Source organism: Pelecanus crispus, chromosome 14 (assembly GCF_030463565.1).
Source record: "Pelecanus crispus isolate bPelCri1 chromosome 14, bPelCri1.pri, whole genome shotgun sequence".
NCBI lineage: Eukaryota > Metazoa > Chordata > Aves > Pelecaniformes > Pelecanidae > Pelecanus > Pelecanus crispus.
The window spans coordinates 13,205,322-13,227,504 of NC_134656.1; the positions used below are offsets into that span (position 1 = coordinate 13,205,322).

Sequence of the window (22,183 nt, forward strand, 5' to 3'; positions counted from 1 at the left end):
AATTAAAGAACTTTGATAGGTGTTGAACCCCTTTTCCCTGATAGCTCAGACACACAGGAACAGGGCAGGTTTCTCAAAGGAAATTTCATGATTTCATGAGAAGTAGTTAAAATTGTGAATTTTGGTCATCTGAACTTTTCCCGTCGTTCACTGTTAAATCTGGGATGGAGCAGAAAGCCAAGGTGCAATGCACATTCACCTCACTTTCCTTCGCTGCGCCCACCAGGTCATCTCCACACACAAGAACCCGCTTTCCCCATGCCAGTGCAGTAGTCACACCAGGAAGGAGGCAAAATTGAGCACGGGGTCCTAAGATCACCAGTAAATGAGTTGGCTTTCAGGTCTACCAGGGAGGTCCTTTGCTCCTGTTGCATGCATTAAGAGGATGGGCTCAGTGATGGAGATGGTATAAGACAAACCATGTAGTGGTATAGCTTGCACCTATAGCTGCATGCACTGGGGATCCGGGCAGTGGGAGCACAGGAGAAACACCAGCCAAGCAAACCCTTCAGCTGGAGGCTTGCATCTCCTCCAACAGCTGGAAGCTGTGCCACAAATTGCAATGCTCTGGGCTTTACAGGAACCTTTGGAGCAAAACTGAAGCAAAATAGCCCATGTGCATTTGCCAGATCTTGCAGGATTATTTATGAAGTCTTCAGTTATTGATTTCTACTGGATTTTTTCCTGACCCCACACCCATGTGAACCCTGCTGTTGGAGACTGCCTCCTAACCCACTTGGGCAGCGGTCATGTCTCCTGGGCAGCGTTTATGCTGTTCGTGGCCAGCTGGCAGCGGCAGCACAGCTGAGACCGTACACTACCAGCCCTTGCAGGGCGAACATTTCACCTCTGCCGGGGCTGTGATTACGGGGATGAGGGGAGGGATGGCAGGAGGGAGGAGTGCCCACGCCGGCTGTGGGGCACAGCTCACGCCAGGGGCACTACATGTGTGACCCTGACTGTGCAGCCACGGGAGCACAGATCACAGTGGAGAGATCAGCAAGACAGGTTGGAGAGGGCCACGTCTTCTCCAGCCTTTAGCTCAACTACTCAAGGCGTCATGGTCTGCCTACAACAGCAAGTTAACACAATGGTAGCACGTGCCTTTTAAAGCCTAGCCCAAACTCTGGGGTTTAGGGTACGTCCAGTAATAAATGTGAGATGCTTCACTATTCCCTCCTGCTCTTTCCGATCGCAAAAACATTGAACACCTCTCTGATTTGTAGGACAAACAGTCCATGTGTAGGACAAGTCCATTTGTAGGACAAGCAGTCCATGGGCATTGCTGTAAAATCCATCCATGGGATCGTTCCTGTGCCAGGGGTAGGTTTGTCCGTCAGCAGGGACAGGCAGTTGCATTCTCTGCGGTTCAGCCCACTGTCCTGGAGCCTTTCATACAATGCCTTGCGGCTGCCTCTGCTTCAGGTGCAATGTCCTCTCATAACCCACCGTTTCGACTTGCATATTTGCTAGGATATGAGAAAAACTAAAAATAAAGGTGAAAAATAAAACTTTCCCATTTTATATACAGTCATGCTGAGGGGAGCCGGCAGTCGGGAGTGTGGGCAGGAACCTGCACTTGTGGGTCCGACCACCCAGGCTGGGCTCAGCAGGGCGGCACAGAGCAGCTTGCCCACAGCCTGGCTACTGACCCACTCTCCAAAGGCCACCTGGGCACTGCCCCAGCTTTGCAAGCTGCAATTTGCTCCTTTTACTGGTGCAACTGGCCAGCTCCTGATAGGAGCCCGACGCTGGGAGCCTTTAGTGCTAGCAGCAGCTGTGGCTGAAAACACGGCGGGACTAATGCCTATGTGGTGCAAAGTAAAAACAACTTGTTTTGGGTTATTAACTAAGGTGTCCATCAAGGTTAACAGGATCCTACAGGATCTCTTTGGTCAATAGGTGGGTGTCAGCCCCCCCACCTCTTCCCCTGTCCCGCATGGCATAGTCAGAGCTGTGGTCCCCACCAGCAGCCCACGACTGCCTGAGAGGAAGCTGCGAAGGCCACTGGCTCCAGCCAGCACCAAGATATAATTGGAGCCTTTGAAAGGTGAGAAATTTTTCCGCCGGCTCTAGAAATAAATGTCTCTGAAGTTGAGTGCTGTGGACAGTAGTTTCTCGCAAAGGTATTTTTTACAGTAACCGGGCTAAATTTAGAAATCCACTTAACAAATAACACGGAAGCTCCTCTCAGCACAAATCAGAAGGTAGTTAATTTGCAGTTTGCTAACAATTTATTTTTTAGCATGGTGCTGCAGGTGTGTGATGGTCTCACTGCACCCTGCCAACATGAGAAAAGAATCTAACAGGTCAATGGGAAGAGGGGCCCATCACACCACGAGTCAGCAGAGACCAAGATAGACGCAAATCTGGGAGCCAAACATCAGCTGTGACCTCCTCACCAGCCACACCCAGGCTGGGTACCGGGACCCCCCGCCCCAGACCAGTGCTGTGCCCACCACCCTACAACCCCCATCCCCACTGCCCACCCACAGCTCACCCACGCGAGTGCAGCCCACACCCAGCTCTGCCCATGCACACAGACACACACCAGAGTCAACAGCCCTGGAAACTTGGTGATGATCATGGGGTTTTTTTTACTGTGCTTGTTGCCTGCTCTCCGCCTGGTCAGCTTTCAGGCTCAGTGGTGGGAAACCCATCGGTCCCACCCAGGGGTCCCGGTGGGCCTTCCCCATCCCATGGGGCAAAACCAGCCTGCCCAAAAGGCATCATCTGGGGCAAGCTGAGATCATTTCTTTCCTTGGCATCTGACACAGTAAGCACTACCTGTGTAATGGTCGGGAAATGCTGCAGCTCTGGGAAAGGGCTGGATCAGCTGCTGGTCGAGGGCTAGCAGATCACAGCCCTGAAAGCCCAGACCGGGCGAAGCAAAGCCAGGATACCCTGGCAGCCTTACCATGTAATTTTCTTGCTTGGACGGGTGTGTGCTGCAACTTGACTGCAGCCCCTGTGTATTCAGTCTGTTCTCTTTTTTTCCAAGACCAAAATTAAGATAGAAAATGAGCACCTGGCACTGGTTCACAGGCGGGTTTGTCATGGCTGCACAGGGAGGTCTTGTTCCCGTTGCTCCTCTTCTTGGAGGTGGCCCCGGTGCTCATGTGCCCGGGCCCCCACTGTGGCACCAGTCAACACCCTCCAACCTTCCCCACCAGTGCACGGTTCACTGTCTCCAGCTGCAAAATGTTTTTTCTGCAGAAAAATGTTGATGCTGTTTGTTTGTTTGGCTCAGATTAAATAATAGTGGGGCTAAAAGAGATGCTGCTTTTCTTCCCTGGCTCTGAAGGAAGAAGGGGATGTTTGCAGGGGTTTGTCGTTCCTTGGGATGTTAGGACGGGGTCTCCTGAAGGCGCTGTTTCTTCCCAGAATATGTCTGGGGCATGTCCAGCAGGGAGGAGGATGAAGCTCAGGTGGGTGGTGATCACTCAAAGCATGGCTGGCTTTAAAAGCAGACTCTGGTGAGTGCAGGAAGGTGGTGCAGAAGGAAAGACATGGCGCAGGAGCTCCTGGGGGCATCCAGAGGAGATGGGGGGGGCTTTGGGCAGGAAAGGTGTGCCCATACAGGCTCTGGGTGTATTAGCATCTCTTCACAAGGCTGAGAAACAGCAGCGGCTCAGCTCTCCTGGGGCTCCCTGGGGAGGCCAGCAGTGCTGAAGCAGAGGGAGCACCTAACGGGTGAGATGGGGGTGTAATTGTAAAGCTTTTGATCTCCTGAGTGACACTGGGCAAACCACTTTCCATATATATTTCTCCATCTATACTATCATGCCAATCACATCTACTAGAGGGCTTTGAGGGTTGCCAATGCCTGGCACTGCATCAGAGCTGTTCCTGCCCTTCCAGATGAGCAGGGCAGGACCACGCAGGATTTCTGCGACATCTGCCTGTTTCTGGCATTGAAGCTGAAAGGAGCCTCAAATATTTCTGCTCACTTTTAAAATCTCTCATTGTATTTGCACATCTTGGGGCTTCCTGGCTTCTGCCAGCAGAACGGGAGCAGCTTGATGGACTCTTTGTATTTTCACCCCTCCATTCTCCCGTAAAGATTTATTGTGAATCTTTGCTAAGAAGTCTCCCTTTTCTGGTGGCCTTCCAAGCTTTCCCATGTCCAGATGGCTGGATCCAAGCCACCAGATTTCTGTCTGCCTAGACATGAAATTTCTCAGGTTCAACCATGGAGGCTCAGATGTTTGCAAGAACCATTTTGCTCAAAGCTTGACAAAGGCTGGAGAAGCAGAAAATGAGGACCTCAGGATGCTCTTTTCTGCCTTATTTCCTTAGCCTTCACCCAGGGAAGACCACGCTGCCCTGCAAACACAGCTCAGGCAGCCCCTGCTCTGGCACACCAGGCAGGGACTGCAGAGCCCATAGACATACCATCACTGCTGCCTTGTGCCAGACTTACCGAGGTGTCAGCTGCTCCTCTTCTGTCTTGGACTCCACATTTATTACAGCAAAATGTGCATGTTGGGGGCCTGCATGCACCTGACTGTCCAAAAAGCAACCTCCTGCTTTTTGGATTGCTACCCCAAAGCTAAGCCAAACACATATGTGAGCTATAAAGAAATGGAAATCAAGAGCTCTGACTCCACAAGTATTTGCAGGGTGATATAAAGAAAGGAGCTCTCTGGCTTAGCCTGTGCCAGATGCTGCAAGAAGGCGCTGCAGTCTCTGAACCCACCCTGTCTCCCACAAGTGATAGATTTTGTTGTTCTAAGAAGGTAAAAGCCTGTGAGGAACCATGCAGCTGGAGGTCCCGGCCAGATGTGTCATGTAGGCGTCACAGTGTCCCTGTGGAGCTGCGTTGTGCTGCAGAAGCTAGGAGGGGGCTGGGCTGGGATATGGGCATGGCCATGGTTTTGGGGTGCAAGAAGAGCCTAAGGTGGTGAGGAGCGCACCGATGCCTCCTTCCTGTGCTGAGCCATCCCACAGGGTTTTGAAATGGAAAACAAGCAGCGAACAGCACAACATCTTTATGGATAACCTGTGCTCAGAGAAAAAGAGAAGAACCCATGCTTGCAGTGCAGAGCCCATATCAAATCTTCCCTGTCTGTCAAGTGAAAGAGACTGCCCTCTGCCATCAACCCCTTGCCCCTGACCCACCTTGCCCATGACCTGGTGCAAGCGTCAGTGCTTGGGAGGTTGTTACCCCTCTGCTCTGGGTGTTAGGCAGAGGTTGTCTTGTTTCATGCTGAGATGTATTTCCCTGCCTGCTGAGAGGTGATGGAGGCTGGCTCGCTGGCCACAGCAGCCACAGCAAGAGTTACTTGCAGATCCTGCCCTGTGCAAGCTTACTGTTGACAAGAAGCCCACAAACTCTCTTGAATTGTGGACTAACCTGCCTGGCAGTGAACTATTCCTGCCTGAAGATCTTGAAGCATGGCTGTAAACCCCAAAGAGATTTCCACTGCCCACCAGCCCAGCCACAGCACAGCTGGGGCTCTCGGTGCTGGGCAGGATGAATGGTGCTGGCTGCCTCAGCAGTGCCACCAGCTTGTCCCTGCTGCCAGTGCGGGGCAGCAGAAGCAGGGGGCTCCCACTAGAAAAGGCTCCAGTGTGGGGAGGTTCCCCTTCGCTGGTCTGGTAAGGGATTGGTTGGACAGTGCACGGCGTGGGTTCCTCAGCCAGGACACCCATGGCGGGGGGACACCGGGGTGACCATCCCAGCAAGGCATGACTCCCTGATGTGCATATGCTTTGATCTGCCAGGGATAAATGACAGTGTTTAAAATACACTGGGAAAAATATGCTTATCTAGAAAGATATAAAAGAGAGTCAGATTCCAATCAAACCTTGGAAAGTCCAAACCCACAATCTGCAGTTTAACTGAACACACCCAAAATGGGAGCTATTCTGTCCACATATCCCTCAGCATGGAGACACACTTCCTGGGGTCTTTTCTCCCTGACCAGGGGACGCACTGACCTACGAGTCCCTGAAAACCCTGGATCCAGGACACCTTGACTGAAGATAACTATCTGGTCTGAGGGTGCTCTGAGTGCTGGCAGCTCCACGCTCCCCAGTGTCCACCCTTTGAAGCACATGGGGAGCTGGATGGGGGATTCCAGCAGCTCATCAGTGGCTCTGTCCATCACGCAGGCTGTGTCCACACAGCGACACAGAGGTCTGATGGTGGCTTGTGCTGACATATCCGTGCTAGTGTGACCTTGCCCACGTGCCATGAGCAATGGGGACGAAACGGCGGTGGAGCTGGGAACACACCAGTACCTGGAGCACGTGCCCCACAGGGACCTGGGCTTGTGGTGGCCGATAAGGACCATGGCTGATAAGGTTCAAGCTGCCTCAACTCCCTGCTGCTGCTAGCAAGATTTAACTACCCCATGCAGGCAAGCCCAGTACAATCCAGCTTTCATCTTGCTAACAGATATGCTGGTGCCAGCTCCCACAGAGGCACCTGGCAGGTCGAAGGGAGGTGCTTGGTGAAGGAAAGGACAGAGCCCATCTGCCCCGCGGCCGGCGTCTCGCAGGACAGCAAACATTGAGCTCACTGAGACAGCTGTTGCCTTTGGCACGTCCCTCTCCCCGCTCCACTTCCCCAGCAGACACAGAGCACGGTTTTAGCCTGGCGTCCCGTCTGCTGCCCATGTGTTGCTGTCGAGCTGAGCCCGCCGGGGCGGCCAGGCCCCCCACGCCCAGCTTTCCCTGCCTTGAAACCAGGGGAGGTGAGAGCCATGTGGGAGCACTGCACCCAGGTGCTAGGAGGGGGGCACCCCCGGAGCCTCCCCCAGCATCTTCCCAGCACGCATCCTAGAGCCAAAGGGAAAGATACCCGCAGGGGCTGCACACAGTTCCCAGCTGGACTCCGTTACAGCCCCAGTGCTTCCTTTTAGGCCTGTCAACGTCCAGCCGCAGGTTCCTGGCTGAGAGAAAGGGAGGGTGGCATTGCCCCAGGGACCATGTCCGAGCAGGGGGGCTGCTGGGTCAGGTTGGGGCTGAGGAATGAGCCTAGCCCCATCCTATTGCACCCTTTGCATCTGGTGCTCAGCTGTTTCTAGTTTTTCCCTTCCCTTTTTCTTATTTAAGCTGGTAAATTCATGCTGTGCTGGTAAGAGAGAGGAAGCCTGGGAGTGCTGGTGGGTGGTTTGGTGGCTGGGCTAGCTGCTGGGTGTCCTCCTTGTCACCGCCACTGGCTGCTGCAGTACAGATGCCAGGGACAGAGTGGCCCAGCAAAGCCCTCTTTCCAAATCCAACACTTTGGACCCCTGTAAGTGTAAGAGCTTGATAAATTCATGGAAGTGCTATATGATGTTACATCTTCTGGCATAGGTGGCTCACAATGTCCACCATCAAACCTGCGATAGCAGGTGGGAGATACAATGTGCCCTCTGGCTCTGTGAACAGCTGATGCCTGTCTGGAGTAACTGGGATGAATGAAGTAGTTCTCAGGCTACAGTAGCAGTGCTAGGAGCAGGACTGGTCCTCTCCCCTTCTCCCCAGACAAGTACAGGACCTTCCTCTCTGCCTGCTTGAGTGATGGAAAGGATGAGACGTCTCCATGAGTTCATGGGCCATGGTAAAGGGAAAACCTCCAGGTCTCCTTGCCATAGTGTTTTGTGTCTACCTACCTCCTGAAGTGGTTCAGTAAATCAACAAGGCTCACTTCTGTGCCTGCCAAAAACCCCTCCAGCCGTCTCGCACAGATGACCGTTGAGGTGATGAGGAGGGTTAATTGACTCTGACAAATATTTACCTGTTTCTCTGGGTTTACAGAAACCTTCCTCCAGCCCCGGCTTTGAAGTGGAGTTCAAAGCCCCAGCAATGCCAATGTCTTGGGGGGAGCGAGCTGTCCCCAGCACACCAAAACGCTGCTCCAGAAGGAGGGGAACTGCATCCCTCATCCTCCTTGGGGGGCACCCAGCACAGCACTGGCATCTTCCATCATTTCACGGGGTCCTGCTCATCTCCCCACACCAGGGTAAGAACTGCTTTGCCAATTGTTTGGAGCTTACATTAAATAAACAGCCCAAAGAAAGGTCTTTTTCCAGCAAAGCAGCAGAACATGCTTCTCATGTATTTTTTTTCCTAACCTCTGAATGGTGTCAACAGAGATTGGTCCGAGTTGCACATCTGTGGTGGGCTTGTATTTAAAAAAAATAGCTTGTTTAAACTGTACAAATAAACACTGGTGAAAAGAATCCTGTTTCTTTAAGTGAAGCTGGTAAATGCTCTGATTTGGTTAAAGCACTAGGATTTGGCTTTAATTATATTTTTGACCAAAGTTAAAGCTGGGGGGAAAATATGCTGTTTATTCTCAGAACAGGTAGAATCCAGGCAGCAGGAACACAACCTTCATCACCCACCTCCTCATCGGGCTGTCGGTGACACCCTCCTCCCCATGCACTGTTCACCACCCTCCCATACATTTCTCCCACCATGGTAAGGAGCAGACCAGATTTCTGTATTTTGGGAGATGCTCCGATCCTGGCAGATTGGGATGTGCTTCCTTGAGAGGAGAGAGCAGCCAGTCTGGTCTACTTTGTGTTGGGAAAACTGGGCCAGACCATAACAGACCAGTAATGGTCCTCCCAGCCTCTCGTGCCTGATAGTAAAATCTCATGAGATGCCTTGAAGAGGTGCAGAAGCTCCCTAACAAACGCCTCAGGCTTAATCTGCTGTTTGGGATTGTTTAATCCTAATGGCAGTTGTTCTGTACCTGGTGGGACCCCACAGGCACACACAGCAAAGCAAGTGCTCCCAACTCCTGCAGAAGCTAAAGGAAATACTCCTTGCTGGGAAAAATGGTGATAAACCAGAAGCCAGGCACAGCTCTCAGCTTCTCCTTGAAGCAAACTCATTTCTTTGCTGCCCTAATCCCAGGGATGGCTGACTGGGGAATTGCTCAGAGCTCTTCATGCTGACACGTCCTCTCACCTCGCTGTCTTTCTGCCCATCTTATATTTCAGATGCCACCTGTGGTTGATGACCACACTGATAAACTCCATGGCCTTGGGCATCCTTATTTCTTCTGAGGAAGGCTGAGATGTGGGGCAGCCCTGTGGTGAAAGAGTGTGGCAAGGCGAGCAGGAGATGTCCAGCTCACTGAACACAGCAAATACATAGGTAAAAAACTGAACAAATCATGTGCAAAAAAACCCCCACCCTATTAATTTAAGCATCCAAATTAAGAATGTGACAATCTTGAGTGCACTGGCTATTCTGTATACCCTTTTGAACATCTTTTATTACTATTATTTTGCATCTACAGAGCAATTCAATAGTGATTACGGTCAGGGCAAATTTAGATCACCTTTCCAGACAACAATTATATAATTAACCAAGCCAGTAAAGCACAGATTAAATATTATGTGTGCATATATATATATTAGTTTTACATTTAATATTTGTAATTATATATTTGACTGAAATAGCTACAACTCATGTTCATGTGGCTGGTTGTACCAGCTATCCAGTCAAGAAACAAGAACTATTAACTGTGGTCCTTGCAGCAAATCAACACAAAGTCACTTCCAAATTTTACACGGGAACGTATGACTGATTCTTTCCTGCAAACATATGACCTAAAAATGCATCAGTAAAGTTTGAAAAGTTCGTATTTCTGAATTTGAATGAATAAATATAGACCATTTCCTTCCAATATTTGATCAGTTCCAATAAACAGTAGGTTTTTTTCTTTAAAAAAATGCTATATATTTGTACAGCAGCTCAAGGGCCACCCAGCAAAGGGTTTTGTGGAAATTGTCATTGTGAGTTCTGCATGATGTTTAATCTGTCATTGATAATCATTACAGAAAGGGAATAAATGGAAACAACAAATAACACTTTCAGCACATGGCTAACAGAAAGGTTAATCGGAGTGGGCAGGAGTTACTTCCCAGTGACCGTGCTGCTCGGAGAGCGCTGCCCACTCACCCTGTAGGCGAAAAACCTACCCAGCAGCCACCCTCAAAAGACAACACAGCGAGAATCAAATTAATTCAGATATGCAGGTGTTGGGGGGTGGGGATTTTCTTTGGCAAACACAGAAGGTGCGCATTATATGCTATGCAAAAAAAGGAGAATATTTCTGCAAAGAGCTGCACACACAGCCACCACAGCTACTCGAGAAAGTTGGGTAATTATAGATAAACATGACTAATTAAGACCATTTCATGCCTAAGTGCATGTACACTTAATCACATGAATTATATATTTTTTCATGTGTAATCTCACCCCCACTTCATCTGCTAATGGGCTGTTTAATTTGTATTGTAGGAAAAGTAACTATTTTACATCTTTGTGAACTCTGGTTATTTTTAAGCTCTTCAGATCATTATTGTATCCTTCTGCAACCTCACAATTATCTCTGAAAGAAATTTAGGAAGGAGGAGAACAGAACCTCTCCTGTATCCCGCTCAGGGTATGGGGATACAGAGGTTAAGGGACTTGCCTATGGCTGGAGAAGGAGTTTGTCAGAGCCACAAATTAAACCCAGCTCCTTGGAGTCCATGCTCATCACAAGACCATTCTCTCCTGTAAATTGAAACCCGACATTAGTCTGCTCTGCTGCAATCTGGCTGTGTGGAACAAGAAATGTAAATATTTTGTAGCAGCAGGTATTAATTTGTAGCATTAATAAAGTTTGCACCGCTGAAAACTGAATTGGTTCTTTATTATGCTTTGCCCTGTATCCTAAAATATTTTGATCTTTGGATATAACCACCAAATATGCTGAAAATTCCCTGCAGCTCAGATCATACCCTTCCTATTCATTTAAGGAGAGTTGGAGGGGAGATGTGTGACCTGCAGAGGTTTTCATGCCAGATCCAGCGATGGTTCAGTCTGTAAAAATTCCCTAGGGTTAATTTCCACACCTTTTTCCAAAATTCTTGGGGTTTCAGGACTGGGAAAGACCTTTCCCATTTGTTTGGGCAGCCACACAGGTGGCGAGTTACCATCTTCTCTCTTCTGTCTCACAACTCAGCATCTCTGCTGTAGATAACACAGCATCTGCTCACAGGCATGAGGCTCAACCCTAGTTCTGCCCAGACTGACGACGAGACCCAGGCTTGTAGGAAGAGCATCCCTCCTCATCAGAGACAGGCCGCAAAGATCTAGGCCAGTGTGAGAGGAAGGCTGTTACGCCTCTGCCCCAGGCTGCGTTTCAAAGGCACACAAGAGAACAAAGCATAATTTTTGTGTGTGTGTATTAAGCTGACAGGGAATAAAGGAGGAGAGTTCATGGACAGTGTCTCAGCGAAGGGCCAAAACTATCTTAAACTTCAAGCTTAAGCTCCTATTAGGCAAAGAAAATACAGCACAAATTATGCTTATGTAGCACCTCTCATGCAAACATCCCAGGACGCTCCACGATCAAACTCAAACACAATCAATCATGGAGATGTGAGCAGCGCTCACCAAGGAAAACAGAGAGCAGGGGAGGCTTGGCAAGAATGAGCGGCATGGCCGCCACGAGCACCTGGCTTCCACAGGGGAGGGCTGGGGGGTGGCGAGGCCCCCCCCGGGCAGGCAGGGATGGGTAAGCAGATGCCAGCGGGATGTGGGAATCGCTGTGAGGCAGGAGGACAAGCCAGGAAGAGAGGAGGTCTCCCAGGTCTGAATGGGCCATCAGTGGTGGGGTAACTCGGCCCCACCAAGTGCGTGGCCACAGGCTGCTGGCTCTGCCGTCCCGCCGGGCAGCGTGCTCGGATGGGCACCCACTGCCCGTGTCTCCTCCTGGTGGCCCTGGAGCACACCTCCCTGTGGTGTCGATCATCCTGTGAGAACACACCTTAGCCCAAACTTGGGTCAAGAAAAGAACCATTGCTTGTGTTTCGTAAAAAAAATTGGGTAGCTTTTCTCTCCTTCTCCTCCAGGCATCCTTCCTGGGTTGCAACAGAGAGCAGTAGACCCAGGAATCTCACTAAAAAAGAAAGATTCCTATTTAGCACAGTCAAGAGAATCAGTTAGTGACTGTTTGAGCTGAGAATTCCATTCAAACTTCTCAGTCCTGCTCCATAGCAAACCTCCAAACCTTTGCCAGTTTATTCTTCAGTGTCGGGAGGCTCCCATGCTGGGGCATACAGGGTAGTTGAAGGGCTGTATCAAAGGGCTGAAGAATTAAACTCCAGTAACTCATTCTGCAAATGGCTTTAAGGCACAATCAACTTTTCAGTAACGATCTTGTCTTCTTCTAACACACAATGTTTTTGAGCGTGTTTGGCAGGAAGAAATTGTGCATAGGGGTCTCATGACACTTATGCACGAGGCTGTGACACTACTGCAGCATGTTTGGATACAACATCATTTTCTCCACATCGAAGTGACAGCAGATCACAGTGCAGGACCGTGAGCCTGAGCAAAATGTCACTGTCTTGCAAGAAGGTCTGAATTTCTCCACAGCTAATTTTAAGCACCCAAATTAGGTGTACAGTTGCCCTAGGCTCCTGGCAAGGGTTGCTGAGGTTGTCTTTCCACTGACTGAATACTAAGACTGGGGTGACTCTGTTTCCAGATGAGGATCCTCAGTTCTGTGGAAGGTATCCATACCATAGTCTCACATCAGCAAGACAGACTTCTTTACAATCAAAGTGATTAACAGATGACTAACAGGATCAGCAAAATGAGACAAATTAATTTTCTAAGCAACTTAATTATTTAAAATAATTAACAACTCAGAGTGTCATTGTTCTTGCTACAATGAATAGTAAAATACCTGATACAACACAAACTCTATGACCAGGAAAGATTTCCCCCAAACCTGCCACAGCTCAGGAGTAAGGATGCTCTTCCCCAGCATATTGGATCTTACTTCAAATCTCTGCTCAGGCAGCTGGGATCTCCACATCACCTACCCAAATAAGTGCCCTCAGCTCTGGGTGACTGGGCATGCAGGAACAAGGCTTATGAACCTCTCCTCAGCTCTGAAAGTGGTCCTACAGCCCCTAATGAATATGTTTCTGCATACTTTAGAGGCAAAATATGATTTCTCAATGAAAGTGAAACAATTTTTTGGGGGCCTTGGTTCAAAATAAGCCAAGGAGGGAAAAAAAAAACCCAAACCACCACCACTATCTTTTTTAAAAATAGTCTGGAGGATTTCAGCTTGACTTAGGCAGTGATTCAGTGAGGTTAAGGAAAAAGGTACAAAGAAAGGGAAGGACAGCCACATCTGCTATACCTGACAAATTAGTTCAGTTTAGTATAGTTTATACCTGTTGCAGCGCTGTGAGAGCTCTTTGGGAACCTTCTGCAATCCCCCTAGAACAAACCTTATTCCCTGATAATGAATAAAAGCTTTTTCTGCAGTTTCAAAAGACCTAAATTCTGCTTCTCTGATTCTTTACAGAGGAACGGTGATCGGCTCCTCAGAAGGACTATTGGCCTTGGCCAGTACGCATGGCAGCAAATACATGGCCCAAAAGTAGAGATTTTCTCTAAATCTGCAGGACACCTGGACCCAGCTGAGCTTTGCTCACTGCACTGGTGAGAATCCGCAATTTACAGAGATAATCCTCAGACATTTCAAGCTGGGCTGAAGATAGACACATTTCCAGCCCATGCCATCAACTCCATTCATCTGGAACAGGTGCCAAGCTTATGAAATCCTCCTGCCGTGTGGTAGACTCCACAGCATGCTTCATTAGCAACCAGCCGAGCAGCTCGCCACCTCCAGCTTGCAGGCATTGCAAACAGTCTGGAGATCAGAGACCCAAACCTGGGAAGCAAAGGAGGCAAGGTTTCAAAGGCAGAGGGGGATTTAGGCAGACAATGCTGGGCTCTGTAAAACCTGCTCCCAGCCCCTCTTATCCTCACTCGTTTGAGTGAACGCAGCTGTCTGTCTTTTCTAATTCAGGGGTACAATGCTGTGGCTGGAAGTGCTAGACTTGGCTGTGGCCATCTTATTAAAAACAACGTCTAATAAATTGCCCAGTGTCATTTACCCTGGATAACCTCCTTAGCTGAAACTCTCCATATCTACTGGGGCTGCTTTGATGGGTCCTTCTGCTCTTTCAGGCCAGATGTTTTCACAGATTTGCTGACGATGACTGCAAACCAGCTTTGAAAAGCGCTCTGGCAAGAAATACTTTCCCATCCTGTCTCAGATAGGGTCTGCTTTTACTCCCCCTCCCCCCCCCCCCCCCCCCATTTTCAGTACTGAGGCCATTGGGATGAATAAAGGCTCTTTGTTCATTTAGCCATTTCTCTGCTTGCTGATGCTTTTTTTATTTTTTAAAAACTAAGTTGAAATGACAGTGGCAGCCATTCAATAGATGAAATAGGTCTCAAATACCACAGTGACAGCCAGTGCTTGAAGCACTTTCAGCTACAAGAATGGACAGTGAAAAGGCACAGGAGCCTTAAGAGCCCCAGAAATTCTTTCTCCCTGTCTCTTAAGCCCTAGGAAAAAAGTAAAAAAATTCTACTGAGTGAGGAAATTCTCAAATCTTCTCTTTGAACGTTTTGGTAAGACACTCCCTTTCAGAGGAGCTGGCATCTTACTCCAGAAGTAGTGGTTGCTTGTTTATAGGACGAGACAAAACTGCCTCGGGTTGCGCCAGGAGAGGTTTAGACTGGATATTAGGAAAAAATTCTTCACAGAAAGGGTTGTCAAGCACTGGAACAGCCTGCCCAGGGAAGCGGTTGAGCCCCCATCCCTGGAGGTATTTGGAAGACATGTAGATGTGGCGCTTAGGGACATGGTTTAGTGGTGGACTTGGCAGTGCTAGGTTAACGGTTGGACTGGATGATCTGCAAGGTTTTTTCCAACCTAAATGACTCTATGAGGCTGTGATCCTGTGCTATAGATACTATAGCCCATGAGCCCCGCGGGCTCTCTCTTCTGATACTCTGGTCTGGAAGCCACCTGCCCGTCTGGTGATGGATGCAAAACGTAATCTCTGTTATTATTTTGACAGGTGAGAGTGGGAAGCTGCCGTTCCCGAGCGCAGGTCTCACTCCTCTGGCACAGGCCCCAGCGCGGGCCTGGCCCGGCGCAGGCCACTCGGCTCCCGCGCCGCTCCCGCACCGCCATGGGCGCCCCCCGCAGCAGCGCTGCGCAGGGCCCTGCAGGGGGCGCCCTCCCGGCCGCGCGCCAGTACGCATGCGCGCCCCCCCCCCCGCCGCGCGCGTTCCCGCGTCCCAGCCCAACGGGCCCCGCTAGGGGGCGCCCGCGCGGCAGGCGGAGGGCGGGGCCGGCGCCCGGCGCGTGCGCGGTACGGCAGCCGAGCGGGCGGCGGCGGAGCGCGGCCATGGAGCGGCTGGAGCGGTGCGGCCGCTGGCTGCGGGCCGGGCTGGCCGCCGGGAGGGTGCGCCGCCGCCTGCCCTGGCTGCTGCTCGCCCTCGTCCTCCTGGGGTCCGCCCTCAAGGACGGCGACCTGGTGCCCGAGACGCCCATGCGGAGCAAGCGTAACCCGCTCAACGTGTGAGCAGCGCCGGCGGGGAGCGAGCGGGGCGCTGAGGGGACGCGGGCCCGGTGGGGCGGGCGGGGGTCCCGCGGGGCCGGGGGCTGCGGTCCCGTGTCCTCTCCTGGGGCGGAGGGCGCTGCCCCGAGCGGCCTGGGGGCCGGGGCGGCCTTCGTGCGGCGGGTGGCGGGCCGGGGACGCGCGCTGGGGTCGGCTGGGCGGGCAGGCCCGGGGCAGGCGCCGGAGCTCGGCCGGGGGTGGCTTGGCGGTAGCTCGGTGTGGCCCGGGCCGGTCCCAGCGCCGGGGGGCGCGGGGGCGACGGCGAGCGGTCAGGGAGCGCTGGCGAGCGATCGGGGAGCGCTGCCTGCGCCGGGCTGCGGCGGGGGCTGAAGCCACGGGGTCTGACAGATTTGCTGGTCTTAATGCCTGCTATAGGCTACAGGGCTGTAAGATTTCAGCACAGCTGGGGTTTCTTGCTCGGTTTTTGTTGGAAAAGAAGGAATTTTTTTCCTTCTTTAGCTCCCAGATAATTCCTCAGATTTGAGTGAACTGATAGTTACCGAACTGATCTAAAAGCAAGCTAAAGAAAGTAAGTCTTTCAGCATCTTTTGTAAAAGCAGAGTTACTGCCATCCTTTTCCAGTACTTAGGCAATGATTTAGCTGGCTTAGTTATTCTCTAAAACTGCGTTTGAACATTTTGAAGGGCATGAGGAAGGCGATGAGCTGGGCCACTGCCTCTGTGCTTTACCTGCTACAGATCAGAAAGTAAAGGTAAAATTGTTGGTTTCCCCTGTGACTTGGGGAATTCTGTATTTTATCGATTCGAGTTTGTCATTTGGTGATGTGTGGGAGAGGAGCTGCTTTTAGTGTGATTGAAAAGAAGGATTGGCAGGAACACTTAGCAAATTGATCTTACAGTAAAAACATACTACAGTTCAATTGTCCCTTTTTTAAATAGAGGAGGGCTATCTGTACTGACAGCTTCTGAAGCAATTGTTTTCCCCACAAATTACTTGCCTGCTGGTTTGCCAACAGCAATTGTTAGCAGCCTTTTTTTGCTTTTAACTGTCTCAATAAGGTGAGGATTTTATTTTCAATTACTATTCCATGGTAGCAGCTGTAGTTGCCACACAGATGCTGCTTCTACTGTAAAATTAAGAGTAAAGGAGGTACTCCTCAAAGTCCTGGGCAAGGCCTGACAGTTTTTGTTAGGGTCTTAATGAAGATACAGAACTCTATTCCTACTTGTTTTTGTCTTTGATGCTAAGGTGATGACTAAATGATGAGTGTGTGTGTCTACCTCAGCCACAGACCAGAATTCTGCTGTCTCTGTTTTTCAAACTGTGGTGAGGGTAATGAGGGGGCTGTACAGTTCTCCTCTTCCACCAGCTGATAGGAAGCAAGCTGCACTGGAAGGTGCTAATGGTAGAAAGAAGACTGTAGACTATGGTCTCCTTCACTTGTTAGTAAATTCACTTGCACATGCTCCACTTTAAGATTGCAAAAGAGGACTAGTTACTAGTTACACAATACTGTCTCCTGCTAAACAGGATATCAGGCACATCATCAGCTGGTTTTCAAGATTTTATAGGCATCACAGCAAAAATTTTCAAGGCAGAAAGTGAATTTAGAGATGGAAGGATTTGTGTGTGCCAAAGGAAAGCTCTCATCAACTGGAGGGACAGCAAAGGAACAAACACATTGTGCTGCTTCATTTATTTCTTAAGGTGATGACAGAGGAGAAAGTTCATGGGCTGATGAGGGAAAAGAGTCAGCCCTTCTGGCTATCCTATTCAGTATTAAGAGGTTGAGGTTGTGAAGGGCTTTGAAGGCAAAGGTAGTTGAGATGGAGGGAGTCAGATAAAGGGTTACTGTGGTCAGGGTGACAAGCTAAAAATACGTTCTTTGCAGCTGCGTTTTGAGTAGGGCAGAGTTGAGTGGGTGTGTAGGGTAAAAGTGATTGCAAAACTGAACTGCAAGTCTGATTGAGGGCTCTAGGTCCAAGGGAACGCTGCCTGGGAAACAGCTGAAGTACCTGGTTGAGTATTCAGGTGTTGGGCCTGAGAGAAATAGTGGGGAGAGGGTTAAGATTTTAGCTATGCTTTACTTGGGGGGGGGGGGGGGGGGCGGCACAAGTGTCTAATTTAGATGCTTCACCAACCTTGAAAACCTACTTCAAGCACCACCACTTACACCAGCTCCTGTGAATTTCACACATGCATGTTTCTCTTTTTGCTTTTCTCTGGCAGATATTTTGTGAAGGTGGCTTGGGCATGGACGTTCTGGCTTCTGCTGCCCTTCATCGCAGTCACCACCTACCAGTTTGCCAAGACCAAGTTTCTCTATGGTCCCACGAAGAGCATTTTGACAGTGCTGCGGCGTCTCAGTGCACTGCTAGTGGGCACTGCTGTCTGGTACGTCTGCACCAGACTCTTCATGTATATCGAGAATCTCACTGGCACATGCTCCACCTCGGGTAGACTCAGCGAGCCTCACAGGCTGTATGCCACCAAGCAGGAGTGCCACCAGGACAATGGGATCTGGAATGGTTTTGATATCTCGGGGCACTGTTTTCTGCTCTCGTACTGTGCTCTGATGATTGTGGAAGAAGTGGCTGTGCTGGAAGGCTTGTCCATAGACCAGAACTCTAAGCTGCGTGTTGTCATCAACAGCCTGTTTGTTTCCTTGTGTGTTCTCACCATGATCTGGGTGTTCATGTTTCTCTGTACTGCTGTGTATTTCCATGACTTCAGTCAAAAGCTTCTTGGCATGCTGATAGGTCTGTCAGCTTGGTATGGGACATACAGATTTTGGTACTTGAAACCCTTTTCTCCTGGACTACCTCTTCCAAATATACCTTTGAGTTCAAAGAAATACAGTTATAGCAGATAAAATAAGTTTTAAAATTTTTGGATTTTGTTTTCAGTACTGGAGTAGCCGAATGTAGGAATGGTTACTGTATTTCCACTGTAAGGAACAAGGTGATGGGCTGAAGGAAACCAAACCTGTACTAGCCGATGGCTGGCAGGCGGTAATGAGCTTCTTCCTTGGGAGAAAAAAAAAAATGGTATTGGAAGGGGTCTGCTCTTGTTTAGGAGCTGCTGACTGGCATTCTCAGCAAAGAAATCAGAAGCTGGATCTGTTTCTCTTACTAATAAATGGAGGAGCAGATCCAAGGCTGACAGAGGCCTTTGCTCTTTAAGAGCTTGATTGATCTCAAATTAATTCTCCCTCTTTTTGATTTATTTATGTCAAAATACCGTTTATGATCCAAACCTCATACTTAATTTTTTTTAATGCTCCTATTTGTATTGCCTTACGGGAAAGCTCTGATAATGACAGTGCTGCTGAGTGTTGCAAAAATACCAGTACTTGTTAAAGCAGTGTATAGCTCTGTTGTGAAACTAGAACATCTCATGTTAAGAAATGTTAAATACGCTAACTTACCACAAATGCTTCTTAGCTGTCTGCACCTTCTGCAACAGAGTAAATCTGAGATGTAATGTCTTAAGCAGACTGTGACTTTAAATTCATGTCTGCCTTTGAAAACTCTTGAAAAACAAGCCTTAACCTTCTCCTTAGGTGAAGTATCTGTAATAATATTTTGTAATTTTATTCTCGACAGAAAAAAAAACTCCTTCCAATTTTGCTGAAAAGTATAATATGAGCATTGGGGTTTTAATTTTTTTTTTTAATCTTATGAGTTGCACACTTTGCAACAACGAGTACTTTGTGGTATGTTTCTTCTAGAAGAACAATGACATTCTGGTGTTATGAACGAGTTAGCTTAACCTGCTATTTCCTGAATAGTCTGCTTGGCAATGAATGAAACACGTTGTTTATCCTAAGAGGTGCAAAGCAGTGTGCTTGAAGCAATACTTATTCTTGCTTATCCAGCAATATCAATAAGCTACTTAATTTTGATTGCACATAAAGCTGTGGCCACTTTTGATGTGGCTGCAAACCCACTACTGAATAAAACACTACTATTATATAATGAATAGGTATGAGGTGGGATGGGTTTACTCATCATATCAATCAGACCTTTGTCATCGTTTTTATCTTGAAAAGCTTTTTATTATTTCATAAAGGCGTATGCATGATGCAGTTGCACAAATTTGTCTTGACAGTTGTAGTGATGAGCAAGACAGCCAAAAAGGTCTGTGAGCAAGGCTGTAGATAGTGTCTGCTAATCATAGAATCATTTAGGTTGGAAAAAAACCTTTAAGATTGAGTCCAACTGTTAACCTAGCACTGCCAAGTCCACCACTAAACCATGTCCCTAAGTGCCACATCTACACATCTTGTAAATACCTCCAGGGATGGGGCATCAACCACTTCCCTGGGCAGCCTGTTCCAGTGGTTGACAGCCCTTTCCATGAAGATGTTTTTCCTAATATCCAATCTAAACCTCCCCTGGCACAACTTGAGGCCATTTCCTCTTGTCCTGTCACTTGTTACTTGGGAGAAGAGGCCGACACCTACCTTGCTACAGCCTCCTTTCAGGTAGTTGTAGAGAGTGATAAGGTCTCTCCTGAGCCTCTTTTTCTCCAGGCTAAACAACCCCAGTTCCCTCACCCGCTCCTCACAGGACTTGTGCTCCAGAGCCTTCACCAGCTTCCTTGCCCTTGTTTGGACATGCTCCATCACTTCCGTGTCTTTCTTTTAGTGAGGGGCCCAAAACTGAATCCAGTATTCGAGGTGTGGCCTCACCAGTGCTGGGAGAGCGAGTGGACTTCATCTATCTGTAGCATTTGACTCCAAGGTGATTATTTTGCTGCATATAGGGCATGATGCAAGTCTAATCTTGGCACATTTCTTTTTGCGGTCTCAACAGCTGTTCTCCAACAAGAGAGCAGTAGCATTTGCAATAAATACAGCAGTGTTAATTCCACACTTATGGTCTGCCTCTGAGGAGAGCTGAATTCATCTGAATTTCCAGAGTTCAGTGGCAAGTGGGAGTTGTGTGTCCTTAGAAAGTACAAATCGCCTCTCGGAAAGAAGCTGTTTCAGGAGGTTATGTATTTTCTGTCAAGCTCCTCCTGTTTTTGCATTAAATTGCCTTTTAAGCTGACTCTCTGGAAAATTTGCACTGATTAACTCATACTGGGTTTAACTAAATCTGCTTAAACAATGCAAATTCATTTGCAGACATTCTTTTGATGTAATGTAAGCCTGCTCCCAATAGAGTTAAGCTAGACCACAAGCCACTTCCACATGAAAAAGGATTATATACCCAGAAGGTTTTCTGATTAATTTCATTATGTTTCTATTTTAGGCTATCTTTATGTAACTTTGCTATATAGACAAAGCCTTGGAATGGGAAATGCTATTTATTTAAACCAACTGACTTGCTGAAATTATGTTCAGTTTCACAAATGTTCCGTGCAATCACGATATGGATATTTCTGTCGCCTTCTAACCAGTGTCATACAAAATTTTTATTATGGAAATAATGTGGGATATAGTTATTCTCAAAACTTTTATTTAAACAATGAAAGAAAACCACTTGAAAACTTTATCAGTGTTTGTGTCTTTGAGAATCTGTTTCTGATGTCTGTAAAGATACTGCTGCTTCTCTTCAATTCCCTGAATGATCCAGCCTCCCAGTATTTTTGTGATTGCTGAGATGCGTGATCAAACTGACATTGATAATTCTGCAGTATTTGAATGGGTTAATATAGCACAGGTTCTCAAAAGTGCAGGGTATAGAAAGAAAACAAAACAAAAGCCATGCCTGACAAAAGCAAGTTTCCTAATGTGTGCCTCTTACACCAGGCAGTTGATTTTGTAGACATGGACAGTTGCTTATTGTAGCAAAGTGAAAGCTTAATCCATTGAAATATATGGGAAAATTCCCATGGGCTGTAATACTGCTTATGAGTTTGGAAATCTTGGCATACGTGTCTTTCTCGGTACCCGGAGACCATGAGCCAGCTGTTGGCTTAGAAGGTTCCCTTGTGCTCCAGACCTTTTCTTTGCACTTTCTGACTATTTCAGAGTAAGTCTTTGCTTCCCTGCACTTTAACTGGAAACTGAAGGTTGCAAATGTTCTGTTCACGTATTTGCCATCACCTTTATCTGACTTCCCTCTCCCAAATACACTTTTATCATTAAAATAAAAATGTGGCCTCTCTGTGACAAATTTGCAGCCAAAGAGAAAGTGCTCTGAGTAGCTGGATTTGATGTCCTGTGCCAAAGGCACAAATGAGCTGTCAAAAGTATTAACAATTTGTTTAAAGTTTTTTGAAGTGTAACATTTTAAAGATAAAGTTTCGTATTTTGTAGTGAATGGCAAAAGTCAGCAACTGTAATCACAAGAAACACTTGGTCTTTTTCCTTTTGCTTTTCTGCATTGAAGTGCTCCTGTTGTTCCTGCAGAGCTGTCTTTCTCTCTCTGTAGAGTTATCTGGGGATTTTTGTCTGCAACATCTTACTAGCATATTACTTATTTCAACGTATGTTGGCTTATTTTTTATTGCCTGTGTTTGTCTAGCCTATTTTGTGGGCTCTGTATCACAGTGCTCTGTATCACAGAAGCAGCATTTGGCCTGAGTGATGTGGCTGAGGCAGTCCTTGGTCTTGATGCCATAAGCATTTTCCTCTGCTGGGGCCAGCAAGGAAGGGAGTCTCAGCTACGACACAGTGGGAAGACTAACTGGATTAGGATTCATTTCACTCTTCACTTACCTGGGACTCTTTCAAATGTTTGCGTCACTGGAGGTAGGATCAGGCAAACAGGAAAGTTTAGGTCTTTCGTAAGAGCCATCTGAACAGTTCAGACTTTACACATATCTGAAAA

The 22,183-nt window shown here is 48.3% G+C and overlaps 1 protein-coding gene across 1 annotated transcript; it reads left to right on the forward strand.

Moving 5' to 3' along the window:
- The first annotated feature begins 15,227 nt into the window (after window positions 1–15,227).
- Window positions 15,228–19,693, forward strand: FITM2 (fat storage inducing transmembrane protein 2). Its single transcript, XM_075721219.1, has 2 exons — window positions 15,228–15,400; window positions 17,631–19,693. Exons 1-2 carry the CDS (start codon window positions 15,228–15,230, stop codon window positions 18,271–18,273), a joined length of 816 nt encoding a protein of 271 aa, XP_075577334.1. The 3' UTR covers window positions 18,274–19,693.
- Window positions 19,694–22,183: the final 2,490 nt, after the last annotated feature.

Coding starts and splice junctions, on each gene's coding strand:
- FITM2 (XM_075721219.1), top strand. CDS start 15,228: ATGGAGCGGCTGGAGCGGTGCGGCCGCTGGCTGCGGGCCGGGCTGGCC. Junction 15,401..17,630: donor AAGCGTAACCCGCTCAACGT/GTGAGCAGCGCC, acceptor TTTCTCTGGCAG/ATATTTTGTGAAGGTGGCTT.